This window comes from Prionailurus viverrinus, chromosome B1, assembly GCF_022837055.1.
Source record: "Prionailurus viverrinus isolate Anna chromosome B1, UM_Priviv_1.0, whole genome shotgun sequence".
In the NCBI taxonomy this organism is placed as follows: Eukaryota; Metazoa; Chordata; class Mammalia; order Carnivora; family Felidae; genus Prionailurus; species Prionailurus viverrinus.
In genome coordinates, this window is record NC_062564.1 from 128593477 (window position 1) to 128610642 (window position 17166).

Here is a 17166-nt window from a genome sequence, read left to right on the forward strand (position 1 = left end):
CCAACTTATTCATGAAATATGAAGTTAGAACAAATATATTTTCATAAATAGAAAGAATGATGAAGTCTAACTCCACATACCCTTCTTTCAGTAGTTACTTGAGGATATGCTCAGGCAATATAGGAAACTAAGAGACTAGAAGACAGAGATCCAAGAATTTGTAGATCTGACCCAGATGAGTGGGTGATGAAGAAAGTGCCAAAAATGGCATAGAAAAGAAAGGGCTCTGGGAGGGAAGACCTTAGGCAGGAAATTAGTAGGAGTTTGGAGATTTGCCTCTAAAGACAGGAGTTTAGATTTTAAATAGCCAACAAAGATAAAATGAAGAAAAAAAATCTAAGAAAGTAATTACTCAAATGAAAAACCTGAGAAAAAGGCCCTCAATAAACCATATCCCAATACTTTGTTGTTCAGTGAAAAATATTCATAGTAATAAAAGTATAAGCACATTTATAGATTTTCATCCTATAGAATCAGCTTTTAGCCAAGGCATGAAAGGTTTATTTATGGTTACAGAGTAGAATATATATGCTCTTAACACACCCAATATAAAAGTAAAGTAATAGGGAGGCAGAAAAGTGAGAGAGCCATGAAGTGACTTCAGGGACACCATGCCTTTTCCACAGCAGGTGCAGTGGAGTAAAGGTGAGAAGAGATTGTGAATATGGGTGAAGTCAATGAACTAAGTCTTCATTTATGATAGCAAAAATGAAATAGGTAGATGATAAAATAATAAGTCAACTAATAATACTCACCAGAGTAAGTAGAAATGGGGAAAAAAGCTAAGAGTGACTTGATCTATTAATGAAATATTATATAACCATTAAAAATTATAAAGAGCACTTCATAGATCTCAATGGAATGAGCTCTTAGATGTTACTAAGTAACAACAATTCAGGCACATATGTAGTAAACCACTATTTGTGTAATAAAACGTGAAAAGGTGTATGTATGATATGTATATGTATATGTATATGTATATGTATATGTATATGTATATGTATATGTATATGTATATGTGTATACCTGGAATGCAACACAAGACACATTTTTTTTCCTTTGAGAAGATAATTGGGTGTTTGAGAAACAGTGGCAGAAGGTTATCCTTCTGAAATTTTTAAATGTTGAATCATGTGAGTGTGTATTCTAAAAATAAAAATGAAGGGGCGCCTGGGTGGCGCAGTCGGTTAAGCGTCTGACTTCAGCCAGGTCACGATCTCGCGGTCCGTGAGTTCGAGCCCCGCGTCAGGCTCTGGGCTGATGGCTCAGAGCCTGGGGCCTGTTTCCCATTCTGTGTCTCCCTCTCTTTCTGCCCCTCCCCCGTTCATGCTCTGTCTCTCTCTGTCCCAAAAATAAATAAACGTTGAAAAAAAAATAAATAAAAATAAAAATGAAATTTTAAAAATTAATTCATTCTGGAAATAATTAATGGAGACAGAAAAAGGTAGACTAAGGGACTCCTGCTTTTTTAATTACAAAATATTCACATGTTTTATTTTTAAAACTGTCTGTATATCACAGACACACAGACGCAAACACTGAATTGTTTGCCTTTCATTGTCTGCCTAATGAATTCTTAACAATTTTGCACAATTCTGGTAAAGCAAATTATCTGTGAATTTTTTCCTGCCAAACACCAGCTCCCTGCAGAGTTTCAGTTCTACCATAGGAACCATTTACTCATCACTGTTACAGCATTTTTCTTTCATATTTTATTATTTAGTTACAAGCTTGCCTCCTCCACTAGATCAAGTGGTCCTCTAAGTCAAGAACTATTCTTCGTATCTCCAGACCTTTGATGCCTCCTGCCTTCTAAATTCCATGCTGCTTGCCTTTTGAATTAATTGTTTCTAGTACTGAAGGGCCAGTCTATTTCCCTAAGTGGGGAAATGCTCCTGGAACACATAGGGGAGCAGAAGCAAGCTGAGAGGTGTTTGAATACAGTTAATTGAAAATGGGAGCCACTCTAGAGGTCAAAGGACAGTATAGCTAGTTTAGGATGGGTAAGGTGGGTAGGTTAACATTCTTCCTGTCATTGAGGCTATAGAAGAAACAGTACAGTTTGGAGACATAAAATCAGTGATTGTGAAAGAAAAGTGAGTGGGGGGAGAAAAGTGGTGTCTGGGTAGAGGAAAGAAGAGAGGTCTCAGGAAAATCACAAAAACATATATATTTTATACGCTTGGGAACAAAGTTGGAAAGAGATTATTATAAGTATCAAAGTTCAAAGTCAAGGATAGGGGACCGTGGTCAGAATACTAGCAAAGATCATGATTTGGCAAAAGCACTGATCCTCTTGTCCCTCTTCTTAGCCCGTTACTTCTGACTGCTTGGTAAATATATATGAACTGTTACCTGACATTAGTAGGCCTTTGCCATCTGGTTTACATCCATGATTTACATAGTGTGTGTCACTTCTCTTTTCTGTGTATCCTACTTTGAATCTATACAAAAAACTACTTGCTTTATTCTGAGCATACAATCAAGGACTATGTCTTTGCACATCTTGACATTCTTTTCAGTTCGCCAAGTAATTTTTGAGCACCCGCTGTGATTAGGAACGTACTATATGCTAGAAAAAAATGACCTACAACTTACCATGTCTTAAGTACTTACTAGGTGCCATCCCAAATCCCCCTTTAAGGCATAATACAGGATGTCTCATTATATTACAAATTTAATACGTTGAAACCAATATAGTATTCTCATTTTATTTATGACAAAACAGAGGTTCAGAAATGTTAAGTAATTTGCCAACCCCACATGACTAGAAAGTGGCTGAGATGGACTTGTATCTGTCTGTTGAATATCACACTTCTTTTGTGAATTCCTACTAATGATAATAAGTCCAATTCTAATGTGTCTTCTCAATGAGCCTTCCTGATGTCCACAACCCCCAACCAAAGATGACCATAGATGCTTCTGCCTCATTTATTATAATTTTAAGATTCTAATTTATGCTATATGTCTTTGTGTATACTGTCTTAAATTTTCTACCATATTTTGTGTTTCTTGAAGGAAAAAAAAAACAACTCCTGTAAGATTGGAAATATTCTTTCTCTTGTGGAAACATTTCATTGTTCAATGAGACTCTCTGAGTAATTTGATAGATTAGAAAAGGTCAATATTCTACACATGTCCTTAACTGCATAACAAAGTTCTCTATTAAACTGTTAAAAAATGGCATTATTGATAGTTTTCCAAAAGTTTTATTCTTCTTAGTGATTTATATTCTGCTTCAGTTCCTTCATACCAATTATATTATAGAGTGTCAAAGAATTTCTAGCACATTCCTAATTTGGAGGCTTTATAGCAGCACTTTGAGAGCTAAAGAAAGCTTACTAGAGAAGTGAGGAAAAAAGTATTAGTCAAATAGTCACCAAAATTAAAAACACTGATAATAAAACCCAGGTGAAAGTATGTACTGTCATGACCAGTTCTAGCACTACATAAAAATAAAAACGTGAAGTAGGCAAAATGACGATAATCCTGTCAGGGCAATAGCAAGCATTTTAGAACATAAAGATGTCATACCAATCATTAAAAAGTCTTAATTGTATTCTTACAAAGTGTTGGAACTTCTAGCCAAATGAACAGACACAATTAAAATTTTGAAGATGCGGCATCATAAAATGTACAGTGGGCATCACTTTGTAGAGCTTCAGACAGTTTTAATTATTTGTCTTTGTACAGAGTTCACAGAAGTAAATCTGCTCTATGTTTCTGTAAAAGTAATCATGTTCCGGCAATAATAGCCTGATTGAAGTATATCTTTTCTCAGAGGTACTATTCTGACTTGCAAAAATTTAAGGATTGGTTAGAGAATTTAGAGAATTTATTCTTGAACATGTTAAAGTAATTCAGGGTCAACAACACTTTTGAACTCCCATGAGGTTTCTTAAAATCGTCCTGGCTGTGTGCTTAAATACATAAAAACAAAGATTCTCAGCAATTAACTGGACATTGTGGGATAAATGCAATGAGCAAGAAATTCAGTGCCACTTCCATTAGTGCTAATGAGAATTGGGTAGTTAATTCTCCAGCACTTCTCTGAATTTTCAACTTGTCTGTTAGGTCTATTCCAAAGCATTTACTTCTTCACCTATCCCTACCCCATGACAATTGTCACTTACCTCAGTAATGAAGGATTTGGCAGTAGCAGGATTCATAACAAGGATGGCTCGCCTAAGAGTGTCTCGATAGCGATTCAATTCTTCTATTCTCAAGGTGTCAAAGAGAGTGGTGATCATTTTATTGATGTTGTTTTCTACCTTCTGCAGTGCAACATCCATTCCCTGCTGAGATACTTTGTCCAAAAACTCCTGTATTCCACGGATATCTAGGAACATCAAAAGCACATCGAAATGTGAATTAGAACACAAAAGGTAGATAAAAGCTATTTCACTCAAACCAAAATGCAGTTTATTGTTCCACATTGTAGACTATTTAAAACTACTAACTGAGTAGCTGATAGAGCTCTCAAATGTATTTTAGGTTTAGTACAATATAATGTGTTTATGTGAAAAATGCAGGCATTATTATTTTTAATTTTTTGTTTATTCATTTTTGAAACAGAGAGAGACAGAGAGAGCAGGGGAAGGGCAGAGAGAGAGGGAGAAAAAGAATTTGAAGCAGGCTCTAGGCTCTGAGCTTTCAGCACGGATCCCAATGGAGGGCTCCAACCCACAAACCGTGAGATCATGACCTGAGTCGAAGTGGGCCGCTTAACCGACTGAGCCACCCAGGCGCCCCAGGAATTATTTTTTAAATGAATTGCTTTGTCTCCACTGAGCGTTTTAAATTATCTCACCTCTACCAAAATCTTAGGACTGGGTAGAGGGAAGTAGTTGAGGAAGACTGTCATTTGTCTATTTATTTTGCTCAGCATTCACGAGTGATATTAACTTTAGATAAAATATGAATATCATTAATGGCAGATGACTCTAAATCAAAATTACTACCAGTTCTAGAAACAGACAATAATATTACTAAGACTTGACATTGACAATCTAAATAGAAAGAGGGTTTTGAGAGGTTATCTTCTAAGCGTTACAGGTCATTTAGACCACAAATAAAGTAGCCATTCTTTTGTCATTTTATGAGTACCACTTCCTTAGCTCAAATACTGCAAACCTGGTAGGAGATAGTTCTCTTTTCAGGAGTATGAGGGATGTACTTTGTGTATAAGATATATTTTAACTAAATATTCACACATCAAGTCCAAAATAAGCAAAGTTCTAAAAGATTATCAAATGAAAACTATCTCTATTTCATATTTAAATAAAAGGATCAAATCCATTCTAAAAAAAAAAGTGTTTAAAGATTGTATTTTGATGTATATTTAAGTAACAATAAGTGTCTGAAATGCTACAAATATTTCTTCATACCACATTGGCTATTTATAGAAGGGATCTGAACTTTACAATCTTAATATAGCAGATTTGCTTTAATGATATAATAAACTATATTTTTCTCTATATATCTATGGCTTAGAGTGTTTTGAGGGAATAAAAAACTGGTGAAAGATAAGAAGTAAATAGAATTGTAGGTTGCTTATTATGAATGGACTATACTTCAATATTCCCAATTGTACATGTTTGCATGCATGTAAAATTTGTCTCTCAAGGGCAATAATTAGCTCGTGTGTTTTTCATACATTAACAATTAAAACAATATGTAAGCCCGTAGAATTAGAAAACAAATAGCTACAAATTTGGAAACCAATATTTGCTCATACTGAAAGTTTATACTTGCAGGGTTACAAATTAATAAAAATAACTTGCTTTCTTTTTATGATTAGTTTTATTTTAAAACAATTCTATAAATAGTATATGCTATCTAGTGAATCTAAAACTCTTAAAATAGATTACTGTATAAATTCTGCATTATATATCTCATTCCTTGTTATATTATAAATCCAGGATATCAGAATCATAAAGCTTGACAGAACAAAGCCTCATCTAGAGCACAAGAGATGTAAAAGCAAGAATAATATATTAATAATTAATTATGTACTCATTAAGTGTCCAAGTCAGGAAGTACCTGAGGGTTTAAAATACTCAAGTATGGATTAAACAAAAGGTTAGATCTAAGGAGATTTACAGATATAGGTAGACATATAATAGGACCATGTACACATTCAACAGGTGTTCTCAAACCTTGGTATGAATTAGAATCACCTCGGGAATCTTATTAAAAATACAGAAGCCTCGGACCCATCCCAGAACCAAATACCTTTACAATTTGCACCAAAGCAGATCCTTGATTTTCAATTGTAAGTAGTTGTTTCTTTATATTGAATCACTTAAACGTGCAGTTAAATGTAATACAAACCAAACAAGAAATACATTGAAATAAACAAAGATGCCCAGAAAACAGTGTGGCCAAATCTTAAGGTTCCAGATCAATTACGTTCTAGGAAATCTTCTGTTCACAGATATAACATACTGGTGCAATTTCATATCTTAACTTTGAGGGAAAAAAATGTTCCAAAATGCATTTATTGAATACAGATACAATGCTGTGTTCAAGGAACACAACAATGAATACCAGTCCCCACAATGAAACAGACAGTAAGCAAGTAAACAAACTAATAAATACAAATCACACTAAGTTCTTGGGAAGCAACAATAAGGGTGATCTGGTAGATAATGACAGGGTGGCGAGGAGAATCGAGTTTAGTTATAATAGTCAAGGAAGGTTTTGCTGGAAAACTGGTACTTAAACTGATCTAAAACATGAGAAGCCATTACCCAAGCAAAGACGTAGGAAGAGATGATAGCATGATAAATGCCCAAGGCAGAGAAGAGTTTGTGTTTGAAGAACATAAAGGCTTCCAGTGTGGATGCACCCAAGTTAGTGAGGGGAGAACAGAGTGCAGATGTATGGATAGGGAGAGGCAGATTATGTGGTTCCTGGCGAGACACAGAAAGAAGCTTTGGTTTTATTCTAAATACAGTTTTAATCTCTTAAAAGTTTAAGTAGAGGATCTAACTGGATGACAACCTATGTGTGAAAAATGAAAAGCGGTCTAAGTCTGAGAGTGACTTGTTTGATAGTATAACTCAAACGAGCTTATAAATAGTTTTCTCTTGATTTAAAACCATATGGCATTTTTTAGCTTTTATTTTGGCCAGAAAGTAAGTAATATGGCATATTGTTGTATAGCCCCAAAAGTGATGTGATACAAGATCGCTATTACAACTTTGCTTCCTTAGTCTGGAATTCCGGTTATCACTACCTAGATAATCTCTTCGTAAAATTTTCAAGTATTTTTTCTGATCTACTGTGTGTAAATTACAGTGGAGGGTCTAAAACACACCAGTTACTATTATTAACAATAATAGTACATAATCACTTATTAGGAGATCACCCTTCCCATGCGATAGAACCTAATTGTCTAAAATTTACTGTTGGCTAGTTACCCAAAATAGCAAGCATAATGTTTTAGACTCTTGAAATGCAGGAATTAAATAGTAACAGCTTTCCTTATTTAAGAATAATACCAAACACCCACGACATGTGGCAACTGGTAAGCTTAATATGAGAAGAATCTGAATCATGCTGTCTATTAGCTGCTGTATGGAAGCGTTATTAAAAGAGAGAGTGGGCCTTTGGTTTTAATAATTCATGAACATAATTAACCATCACAATTGTTCAGCTGTGTGTCTATTCCTTGACAAGAAATAAAAATAAAAGTCATAGAAAGAAAGAAGACAAGACATAGTGCCTTACTTCAAGAACTTCTAGGCCTGTGGGTGTGACTAAGTGCTATTCATTAACAATAGGAAGTTAAATATAGTTTCAGTTCAGTAATTCCAGTGATTACTGATTCTACTGACCAGATAATTCTAAAACAGCAAGTGGTAGAAGGCTCATTAACTAAGTTATTAAACATAAGATTAGGGAAAAAATTGCTTTTTTTCCCAGGCACTGTAAAGGAACTTGTGCTACGTGAAATAATGACCTTCCAAAGAAGCCCAAATCCTAATCCCTGGAATCTGTGAATAAGTTATTCAGCAAAGAGGTTTAATGCTCTTGGTGGCATTAAGGTTGTTCATCCCCTGATCTTAAGATGGGGAGTATCTTGTATTATTGGGGTGGATCTGGTGATAACAGAGTCCTTAAAATTAGCAGAAAAAGGCAAAAGAGAGAGTCAAAGGGAGATCTGACTACTGAAGAATGAGTTGACCTTGGGGAAAGTTCAAAGAGATGTAACACTGTTGGCTTTGATGAAGGGGGAAGGAGAACTTCAGCAAAGAAATGTGGATGGTCTCTAGAAGCTAGAAAAGGCATAGAAGGTTCTCCCCAAGAGCCTCCAGAAAGGGACACAGACCAGCTGATATCTTGATTTTAGCCCAATGGGCTTCCATGTCAGCCTTCCAACCTATAGAACTGTAAAATAATAATTTGTGTTGTTAAAGCCTCTAAATTTGTGGTCATCTGTTACAGCAGGAATAGAAAACTAGTAGAGAAGTATACTTGAGTCTAGTCCTTAGGTCAGCACTTTTCAAATGGTGGTCCACTTAATTTAATTTTGTAATCATCTGGAAAACTTGTTGAAAAAGAAGTTTTCTGAGCTCCACCCCACTACAATAAAATAAAAACTCTAATGACAAAGCCCAGATATTTTCTCAGCTGAAGATTCTTAGGAAACCAGTTTGAGAACGAATGCTCCAATTTCTTACCCTTTCTTTCATAGGCTCCTATGAAAAAGCCATGAAGATTATGGATCCTCCTTTTCCCCATATATGTAGATACCAAAAACATTAGGCATACTGCCTAGATTATGGTCTCTTAGTCTGATCTGCTTGCTCCCCTTAAAGGTAGTTATTGGAGAACCTGGATTAGCATATCGTCACTGCTCTTAATGATTTTCTTTCTATTCATGCTACACTGGAAGGTAAAGAATAGATGTTCACATGTTAACTAGTAGTGTGTATTACATTTTGTTTAAATAGAGGCAAATTTTATTTATTTATTTATTTATTTATTTATTTATTTATTTATTTATAAATGTTTATTTTCGAGAGAGAGGGACAGAGTGTGAGTTGGGGAGGGGCAGAGAGAGAGGGAGACACAGAGTCCGAAGCAGGCTCCAGGCTCTGAGCTCTCAGTACAGAGCTTGACGCAGGGCTTGAACCCATGAACCGTGAGATCATGACCTGAGCTGAAGTCTGGCGTTTAACCGACTGAGCCACCCAGGTGCCCCTAAATAGAGGCAAATTTTAAATAAAAATATCAAGAAATATAACAGACATGAATACCCTTCCCAATAACACTGAATTGGTTTCAGTTATTAATTAATCTAACTAGCTGTCTTTCAGGCCTAAGAAAAATGTAGTAAGCTATAGAAGATTGAATTTTCCAGAGAAGCAAACTCTGAGGTAAAGATGGAAGAACAGGATGTTTATTAAGAACAGCCTGCAGGAATAATGCTTCTGTAGCCAGTAAAGGGAGCAAGAGTCAGCAGAGGGAGAGTGGGGATACTGCTCAACCGAATCTGCCCAGACCCCTGGAAGTGGGATGCCCTCAGAGTTCTCTCACGTTAGGGCCAGTGGAAGGAGAAACTTGATCATCCTTCATGGGCTTCGGTTTGGTGGTTCTCCTCAGCTGAGGGCAATTCCTGGGAGGGTACTGAGCTGTCAGTGCTCTCACAGATTGGGGAATAAGTGCTTCAGTTCTGAAGGGGTGAGAGGGTTGGATGGCACAGGACAGAATGTATCCAGGAATTTTCCTTGCATTTATTGTTTTGGTTTTCAAGCTAATTTGACATTATAAGTAATTTGCCCTTATAAACCATTGCATCTTTCTTCTTTGAAACAATTATCTATGGAAAACACAGTACACTTGATGTCAGACAACCAGGTTCGGATCCTTACTTTTATGCCCACCTACCCTATGGACTTGGAACTAATTTCATAGTTGATGTCTGTTGTTTTTAGGTTCCCAGTATTTCTTCTCCTTTATTACAAATAACAAGACTTCATTTTTCATTTAAGAAACAAACCTGTCCCCATCCCTTGTATTCAACATTCTATTGTGTTCTATATTCTATTACTGGATGGTCATGTATCCCAGGATGGTCAATTTGAGCTCACCACATCCCTGGATAGTCACAGGATTCAAATGAGGACTGAGATTTGATATATGGATAATGAAAAGAAAAATCTCTTTTTTATATCACACGTGGTATGATGTACTTTTGGGAATGCGCAGCCAGTGTTGTTTAGAGAGAAGCTGAGAAAGAAGCCAATGTGTGAGGTAAAACAGAGGCAAGGCAGCTGTTCCTTAGACTTCTCAACTACATGAGTCAACGAAAAAAATTTTTTTTTTCTTTTTGCTCACTTAGTTTGAAGTAAATTCTTGTCCCTTTCAAGAGAAAGGGTATTGACTAATACAAAACCTTTTTTGTAAATATATGATAGTTTGGTGATGAAGGTAAAAACACAGTTCCTATCTGTGATATACATCCAGTTTAGTGGAGCAAAGGATAACTTACACAGGTAATTAGGATTCAGTGTAATTAATGCCAATAAAAGAAATGGAAGCCAGGAATGGAAACACAGGGTTAATAGCAACTAACTACACCTTACTGATGAAAAGAAACATGTTTAAACAAATCACTGGGTTGTTCTGATAAAAGGAAATAGGGCTTTGTGAAATATTAAAGCAGTTTATTAAGCACAAATTTCTAAGCAAGGTACATTTTCATTATCAAGACTTTATTAACCCAGTCAAAAGTCCCATTTGTTCTTAACTTTCTTCTGCTATCTTTTTCTGTGAAAAAAAATGAAAAAAGGAAATCTTTATAAGGACTAAAAGTTGACCGAGGTAACATCCTCAGAAGTTGACATTATAGCAACTGTCAACTTCTCTGACATCTGAATTGTGTAACCTATTCAGACCATTTCCCACAAAAAACTCTCCAAGAGGTAGTGGCTGATTGAAGCTCAATTATTTATTTTATTAAATTATGTAAAATAATGACTTTATCATGGTTACTAATGTGAGATTAAATGTAATCTCTATATTAAAAATGGTTTAAATTTAATTAGATTAGGATAGAGAAATCCCAGGCTATATTAGAATCTAATGTATAAATACATGTCCAAACTGACCCCCAAACCATTAGTATGATATCCTGTTGTACATTGCAAACCAGTGGTCAGCATCCAAATAGACCCCTTTTAGAATCAATTATTATGTGTCAAGAACTTTGAAAGAATGTTTGAGCAAGACAAAAAACAGTCCTTGCCCTCAAGGAGTTTGTTATTATACCATCTGATGATAACACAGGCCCTACAGTAGATAGAAGAATCTCACTTGACTACTCATTTTCCAAACTATAGTTGCAATTTAACTAAATTTAGTGACATTATCTGGAATATATCAGATGGTATTCCTCAAGATCATTATATTCAAATATCCAATTTAAAATACTGAATTTGGTAGGAAAAGAGATTTGTCACTAAGTCTCTGATTTTTTTTTTTCTCCTCTACTCATCTCTCTCCCTCATTTGAGTAGATTAGGCATATTTAATCATTTTGACCACTTAATGCATTGAAGACCTCACTTGGAGCAGGAGACTAGCACTGCATTCAGCCAATCCTGGAGTTTCTGAAATGATGACAGAATTCTGAGCATTAAAATTACTATGTAGAATCTTGTGACTTTTTTTTAGATAAAAAGGAATATGTCATGTCGCCAGATATGTGAGCTACATCATTGAGCTGAATGCCTTTTCCCAACATATGAATAGATAGCAAAGCATACTGTACAAAATGCCTCATTTCCTGAGAAAATAAGTCTTTCAACCACTGAGTGATCTAAAATTTTTTATTTAGAAGAACCCTTACTTCAAAGGGAGTTTAAGTCTCCACTGAGTATGTCCTTGCCATTTGTAGTGTATTTAGGAAAAAAAAAAGATAATATGCCGTCTTAGATTTTGAGGTGATAGTCTAGCAACAGTGGCCCATCACTAAGATTTTCTATTTAATGAGAACTTACAATTTTAGCATTAGATCATAGTGTTTTAGTATGAGAGTCATCTTTACAGTAATGCTGATCAATAAGGACATTTGACTAAGAACAAATCCAAAGTAGTTCAATATATCATTTTTAACTACTCGGCCTAATACGTACTAAAGGAAAAGAAATAGTTCAATAAGATGCTTGGATTAATTATACGCTTATTGACGCACACTGAAGTAAATGAGAGAACTGAAAGTTGGAAAGTGGCCAAATGAGCAATAAACAGCTTTAAGACTATCTAGAGAGATAGTTAATAATATTATAGTCATTAGACATTTGAAAAAAAAAAACTCTCAGGGTAATTATAAACATTTGCAATCAATTAAGAGGAATGTGTCCATTTTACGGGCCTTGATTAAGCCTACATCAAGATGCATGGAATAAATGTTATTCCTTGGAATGCATTCATGAGGATGATCAGCCAGTGTTCATTTCAAAGGGGCTTAACATATGGCAATGTAATTGTAAGGAAAGGGTGATACACTGATGTACTTAATGGTAGTGTGTAAGTACCTCAGGTCACTCGATTATGTATTGACCCTTAATTTGGAATCATTAAACTAATGTTTTCAGAATTCAGGAGAGCCCATAAGTAACTCATTTAGTAATCCTTAGAGTTGAGTTTTGTTTTTCTTTTTTTTTTCTTTGCTTTTGTGTCGACGGGTGTTAAAATATTTTATTTCTATATAAAGAGAAAAATGTATATTTCATTTAATCATTTCCATACTAAGATATTTTATCAACACCTATTATGCACTTTAAGGTCTCTGATTTTCAGAAGTACTCAGTTTAACAAATTAGAGCAGAAATTTACATATGGCCAAAAAACTTATTGTAAAAGAGAATATACTATCCTGGCACTAAGGAAAATGTCAGAAAGGTTGAAAACATAAATAAGTTCCAGCTAACCAAAATCAACCAACAAAAACAAATTCAAAGTAGAATTAATAGGTGTGTGTTTTAGAAATAATTTTAAATGTTGAATTATAAAGACAAGTACTTATAGTTTTAAAATATTTCATATATGTCGATTTAATATTAAATTAAAATTTAAAATTTAACTTAATTAAAATAAAATGATCTAATTAATGCTTAACTAAGTATTTTTTTTTTCTTATAAGCAAGGTTCCCTTAACTGGAAAAAGAAGAACATGGGTGCATATATGCCTACCCTTCACCCAGAGGTAATTCACCCATCACATAATTCAGGTTGGTGACTGAGAGTCCACCAAATGCCTGACCAAATTATTTGATTAAGGGAAGAGCAATGGACCCAAACATGGCCTGAGATTTGATGCATAGATACATACCTACATGTATGATATTTGCTATACAGACAAAGCAGGGAAAGGGTCTTTCTTTAGTGTAATAATCTGTAAGGATATGCTTGGAGTCACTAATGCCATCTCTCTTGCTTATGAATGAAACCAATACATAAACTGAAGTAGAGATTATGCAATAGATTATGGTAAAATATCTAATTACTTTCAATAAGTTCATGTCTCCATGTCATTACTGTAAAAAGCTGCTTAGATCCCTGTCATTGTATTACACTTCTAGTCTTCATAACTTGATCCATCTAATAGATGTATCAATAGATCAAATCCAGTATTGGGCTGTGGGACCAATATTGTTTTAGGTAAAGGATATTAAGGAACTCAAGTAGTTCATTCACTAATGCACCCTTCAATTTCACTCCATATGTCACTCTGGTAAATCAGTTCTATTCAGTCCTCCCGGCTATGAAATTCAACTTTTCTGTCATCAATACTCTCAGAATGGAATCCTCCCATTAAAGCAATATATCTGCTTTTATTCTACTTTAAGAACTACCTACTTCTATAGCTTTCTATAACTTTATGGTTTCTGTATATTGTCAGTTCCTTGATTCTGGAATCTAGCCATTGGCTAGTGAATTCAACTGATTCCTTGCATACACCTCTCTGATAGTGAGCCTACCCTGGACTACTACCAATTGCTTTTAATGAGCCTTCCTTAATATCATATTCCACCTAATTGACCAAACTTCCTCCTGGAGATTTGGTTGAAATCTAAGCAAATTGAGATGCAAAATTAGAAGGGTAATTTCCTGCAAAACATTTATCAATAAGTGAAGAAAATGAAAAGTGATACAATTATCTTTAAGTGATAAAGATTAAATTTTTTTAAAACAGAAATTATTAAAAAAACCACAAAGTACAAGTGTGTGTTTTGTTTTGTTTTCCTAAAAAGAGAGGATTCACTCCGCTCTCTTAGGCAATAAGATAGCAGTTGGTGTATTGTATAAAAAGTAAATGTATCAGAGCATATACAAAGGTATTAAAAAACAAAATAGATAGGGATAAAGACATTTAGAAAAGTGGAATATTTGAAAAGCACAACACATTGAAATTGGGAAATTGCTCATGTTGAAAATGGTACTTATGCAGTAGAATACTAAGAAGGGTTCAGGGGGCATATTCATTTTCTTCACTTATTGATAAATGATTTTCAGCAAAATCATTCTCATTTTATATTATCCAAAATGGATCATTTTGTCCAATATTAGTGTTTTAAGTTTCACATAAAGAAAGTTTTTTTGACACCTAGAAATACCCATTGTACAAATGTGAAATAGGCTCCTTCAAAATATAATGCGTTCTTTCTCCCTTGGAATATTCTGGAAGGGGAAACAATGCTATGAATCAAAGATGCTGAAGGAAGAGGTCTACTGAAATTTCTTGTTTCCAAATGCCTTCTAGAGGAACAAAGCTGACAGTATTGGAAACTCCTGGAGAGTGTTAAAATACTTATGTTGCTGATGCATACCTTGCAACCTTTTTTTTTTTTTTTAGTGTTTATATATTTTTGGGAGGGGGTAGTCAGAGGATCTGAAGTACTCTGTGCTGGCAACAGAAATCCCAATATGGGGCTTGAACCCATGAGCAATGAGATCATGACCGAGCCAAAGTCAGACATCTAATCAACTGAGCCACCCAGGCACCCTGCAACAATTCTGATTCCAGGAGCCTGTGATGGGACTCAGGTTTTCTGATGATTAAAAAGCTCTTCTAGTCATTTTGATCTATTATAAAATTCAGGTTCTAGGAGTCTACTACATTCAATTTTAAATGAATTTTTTCTATGACTCCATAATCTCTAAATGATCATGATTCAGTTACACTATTTAGTTTAAAACTGTTGCTTTTACCCCTTTTTCCTTTTTTCTTCTTCAAATATCTGATGAATTAGTGTGTCTTCTAAGTTTTGGTTGAGATATAATTTACATACAATAAAACAAACAGACCTTACCTGTGTAGTTCAAAGAGAATTTATTGTTTGCTCTGTAACTACCACTAAAAACAAGATATTGAATATTTGTGTTATCATGAAAGGTTATCTTGTGTTCTTTTCCAGTCTACCCTGATTCAGAGATGCACCTACTTTCTAATTTGTATCCTCAATGTTAGTTTTAATGCCATAGAACAGAGATTGGTAAACAATTTCTTAAAAGGGCCAGATTGTAATATTTTAGGCTTTTGGGTTTTGTTTCTATTGCAACTGCTCAACTCTGCTATTGTAGCTCAAAAGCAGACATAGAGAACATGTAAACAAATGAACATGTTGTGTTCCAATAAAACTTTATTTACAAAAAGAAGTTTCAGGCCCAATAGTAGGTTCCTAACCCTTGAGATAGACAATAAAGACAGAATATATTGACTGCCCTCAGTCTGTGCCTCCTAAACTAGAGCTGGACTCAAATATTGTATATGAATTGAGAACTCAGAACTACTAGTTGGCAAGAAGTCATATTGAAGGCCCTACTGATGTATGTCTCACTCAGGGGTCCCAGCAATGTAACACTTCCTTCCTCTCTTTTCTAACCTCCATCTCTCCATCCCTACTCCCACACCAGGAACGTCATATACACTTCCAGAACTATTGTTCTTATATGAACATTACCTCCTTCCTGAAGACATGAGTCACTCATTAGGGGTGGCAATGAGAACTTGTTTAAGTAAATGCCAGCAGCAGAAAATGTAGTACTTTATTGAGATATCTCTAAAGTGAGGCTACTTTTAGTAATATGGGGGAGCCATATGGAGCCATACCCGGACTTGTTACTGAAGTATACCTACAGGTAGTTTTCCCTATGATCAGAGCCATCCAATTAGAATTTTTTTCCGCTAAATTTCACTGAAGTGATCAATGGTACCACTTCATCCTTAGAAGTCAGTCAGGTCAGCCTAAACCACTGGCCACGGTAGTTATACATGACAGAATTTCTCCTTGTGAGACAGGCAGACTCTTTGCAATCACAAATAAATTCTATTTACTTGGATCAAAGCCTCTGGCCAAGTAAAATGGTTTATGCAGAAATTTAAGGAGGAAGCTCTGTGACTTTTTAAAGTAGAGTCTTGACAGTTCATGGGATTTATTTAAGTCCTGGACCCTGAGGGGCATAGTTGAGATCAATCTTGCTCATTAAAATCTTGTTTATAGTATCTTTAAATAAATGCAGAGGAGACAAATTGAATAGATTTGATCCTATTTCCTGTCAGTAAGATTAACCAGAGTGGTCTTAGGACTGGCATATTTAGGGGGAAATTTGCCAGAAGTCAACAATGTTGTAGAAGCAAAGAATGAATATTTTCGGGAGACAATTTCCATAGGTTTCATGTCTTATTGTGCATTATGGAAGGAGCAGCTCTCCCTAGATAAGACAGGTTTATTTACAATGAAGATAGTGTCTTTTTTTTGGGACATATACCGAGCATGTTTACTTAGAAGCCCATCATAAAAGACACATATTCCCTAAGCCAGGGGTTTCTTAGCTGTCATATGAGCCTGTTTCATGTATAGCACCCGCCTGAGTGGTTCCACATAGCCCTGTGAGACATGAGGTCAAGAGGAACCAACATTAACTTGAGGCTCATGCTGCCTGCTTCACTATGAGTATTAAAGTCCTCTTTCTCTCTAAAGGAGTATAGTGCTTACTGCCAGTACCCATGAAATTGATGCAAGCTCACACAAGTTAGCTTGTAAGTAGGGTAAAATCTCAGATGCCTTGTAGTTCTTGACGATATTATATAACAGCCCAAAGAGGTAAGAGAGCCTGAAAAAATGTAGTTTTTCAACTGGAAGTATTGGTC

General features: G+C 35.1%; 1 protein-coding gene across 1 annotated transcript in view; it reads right to left on the reverse strand.

Annotated features, from left to right (window-relative positions):
- The window catches only part of GRID2 (glutamate ionotropic receptor delta type subunit 2), a 1470351-nt gene that overhangs the window by 682945 nt on the left and 770240 nt on the right, over positions 1-17166 (reverse strand). The window contains exon 4 of the mRNA XM_047856052.1: positions 4134-4339. Coding sequence (XP_047712008.1) covers positions 4134-4339 — 206 coding nt within the window. The remainder of the gene's footprint in view (positions 1-4133; positions 4340-17166) is intronic.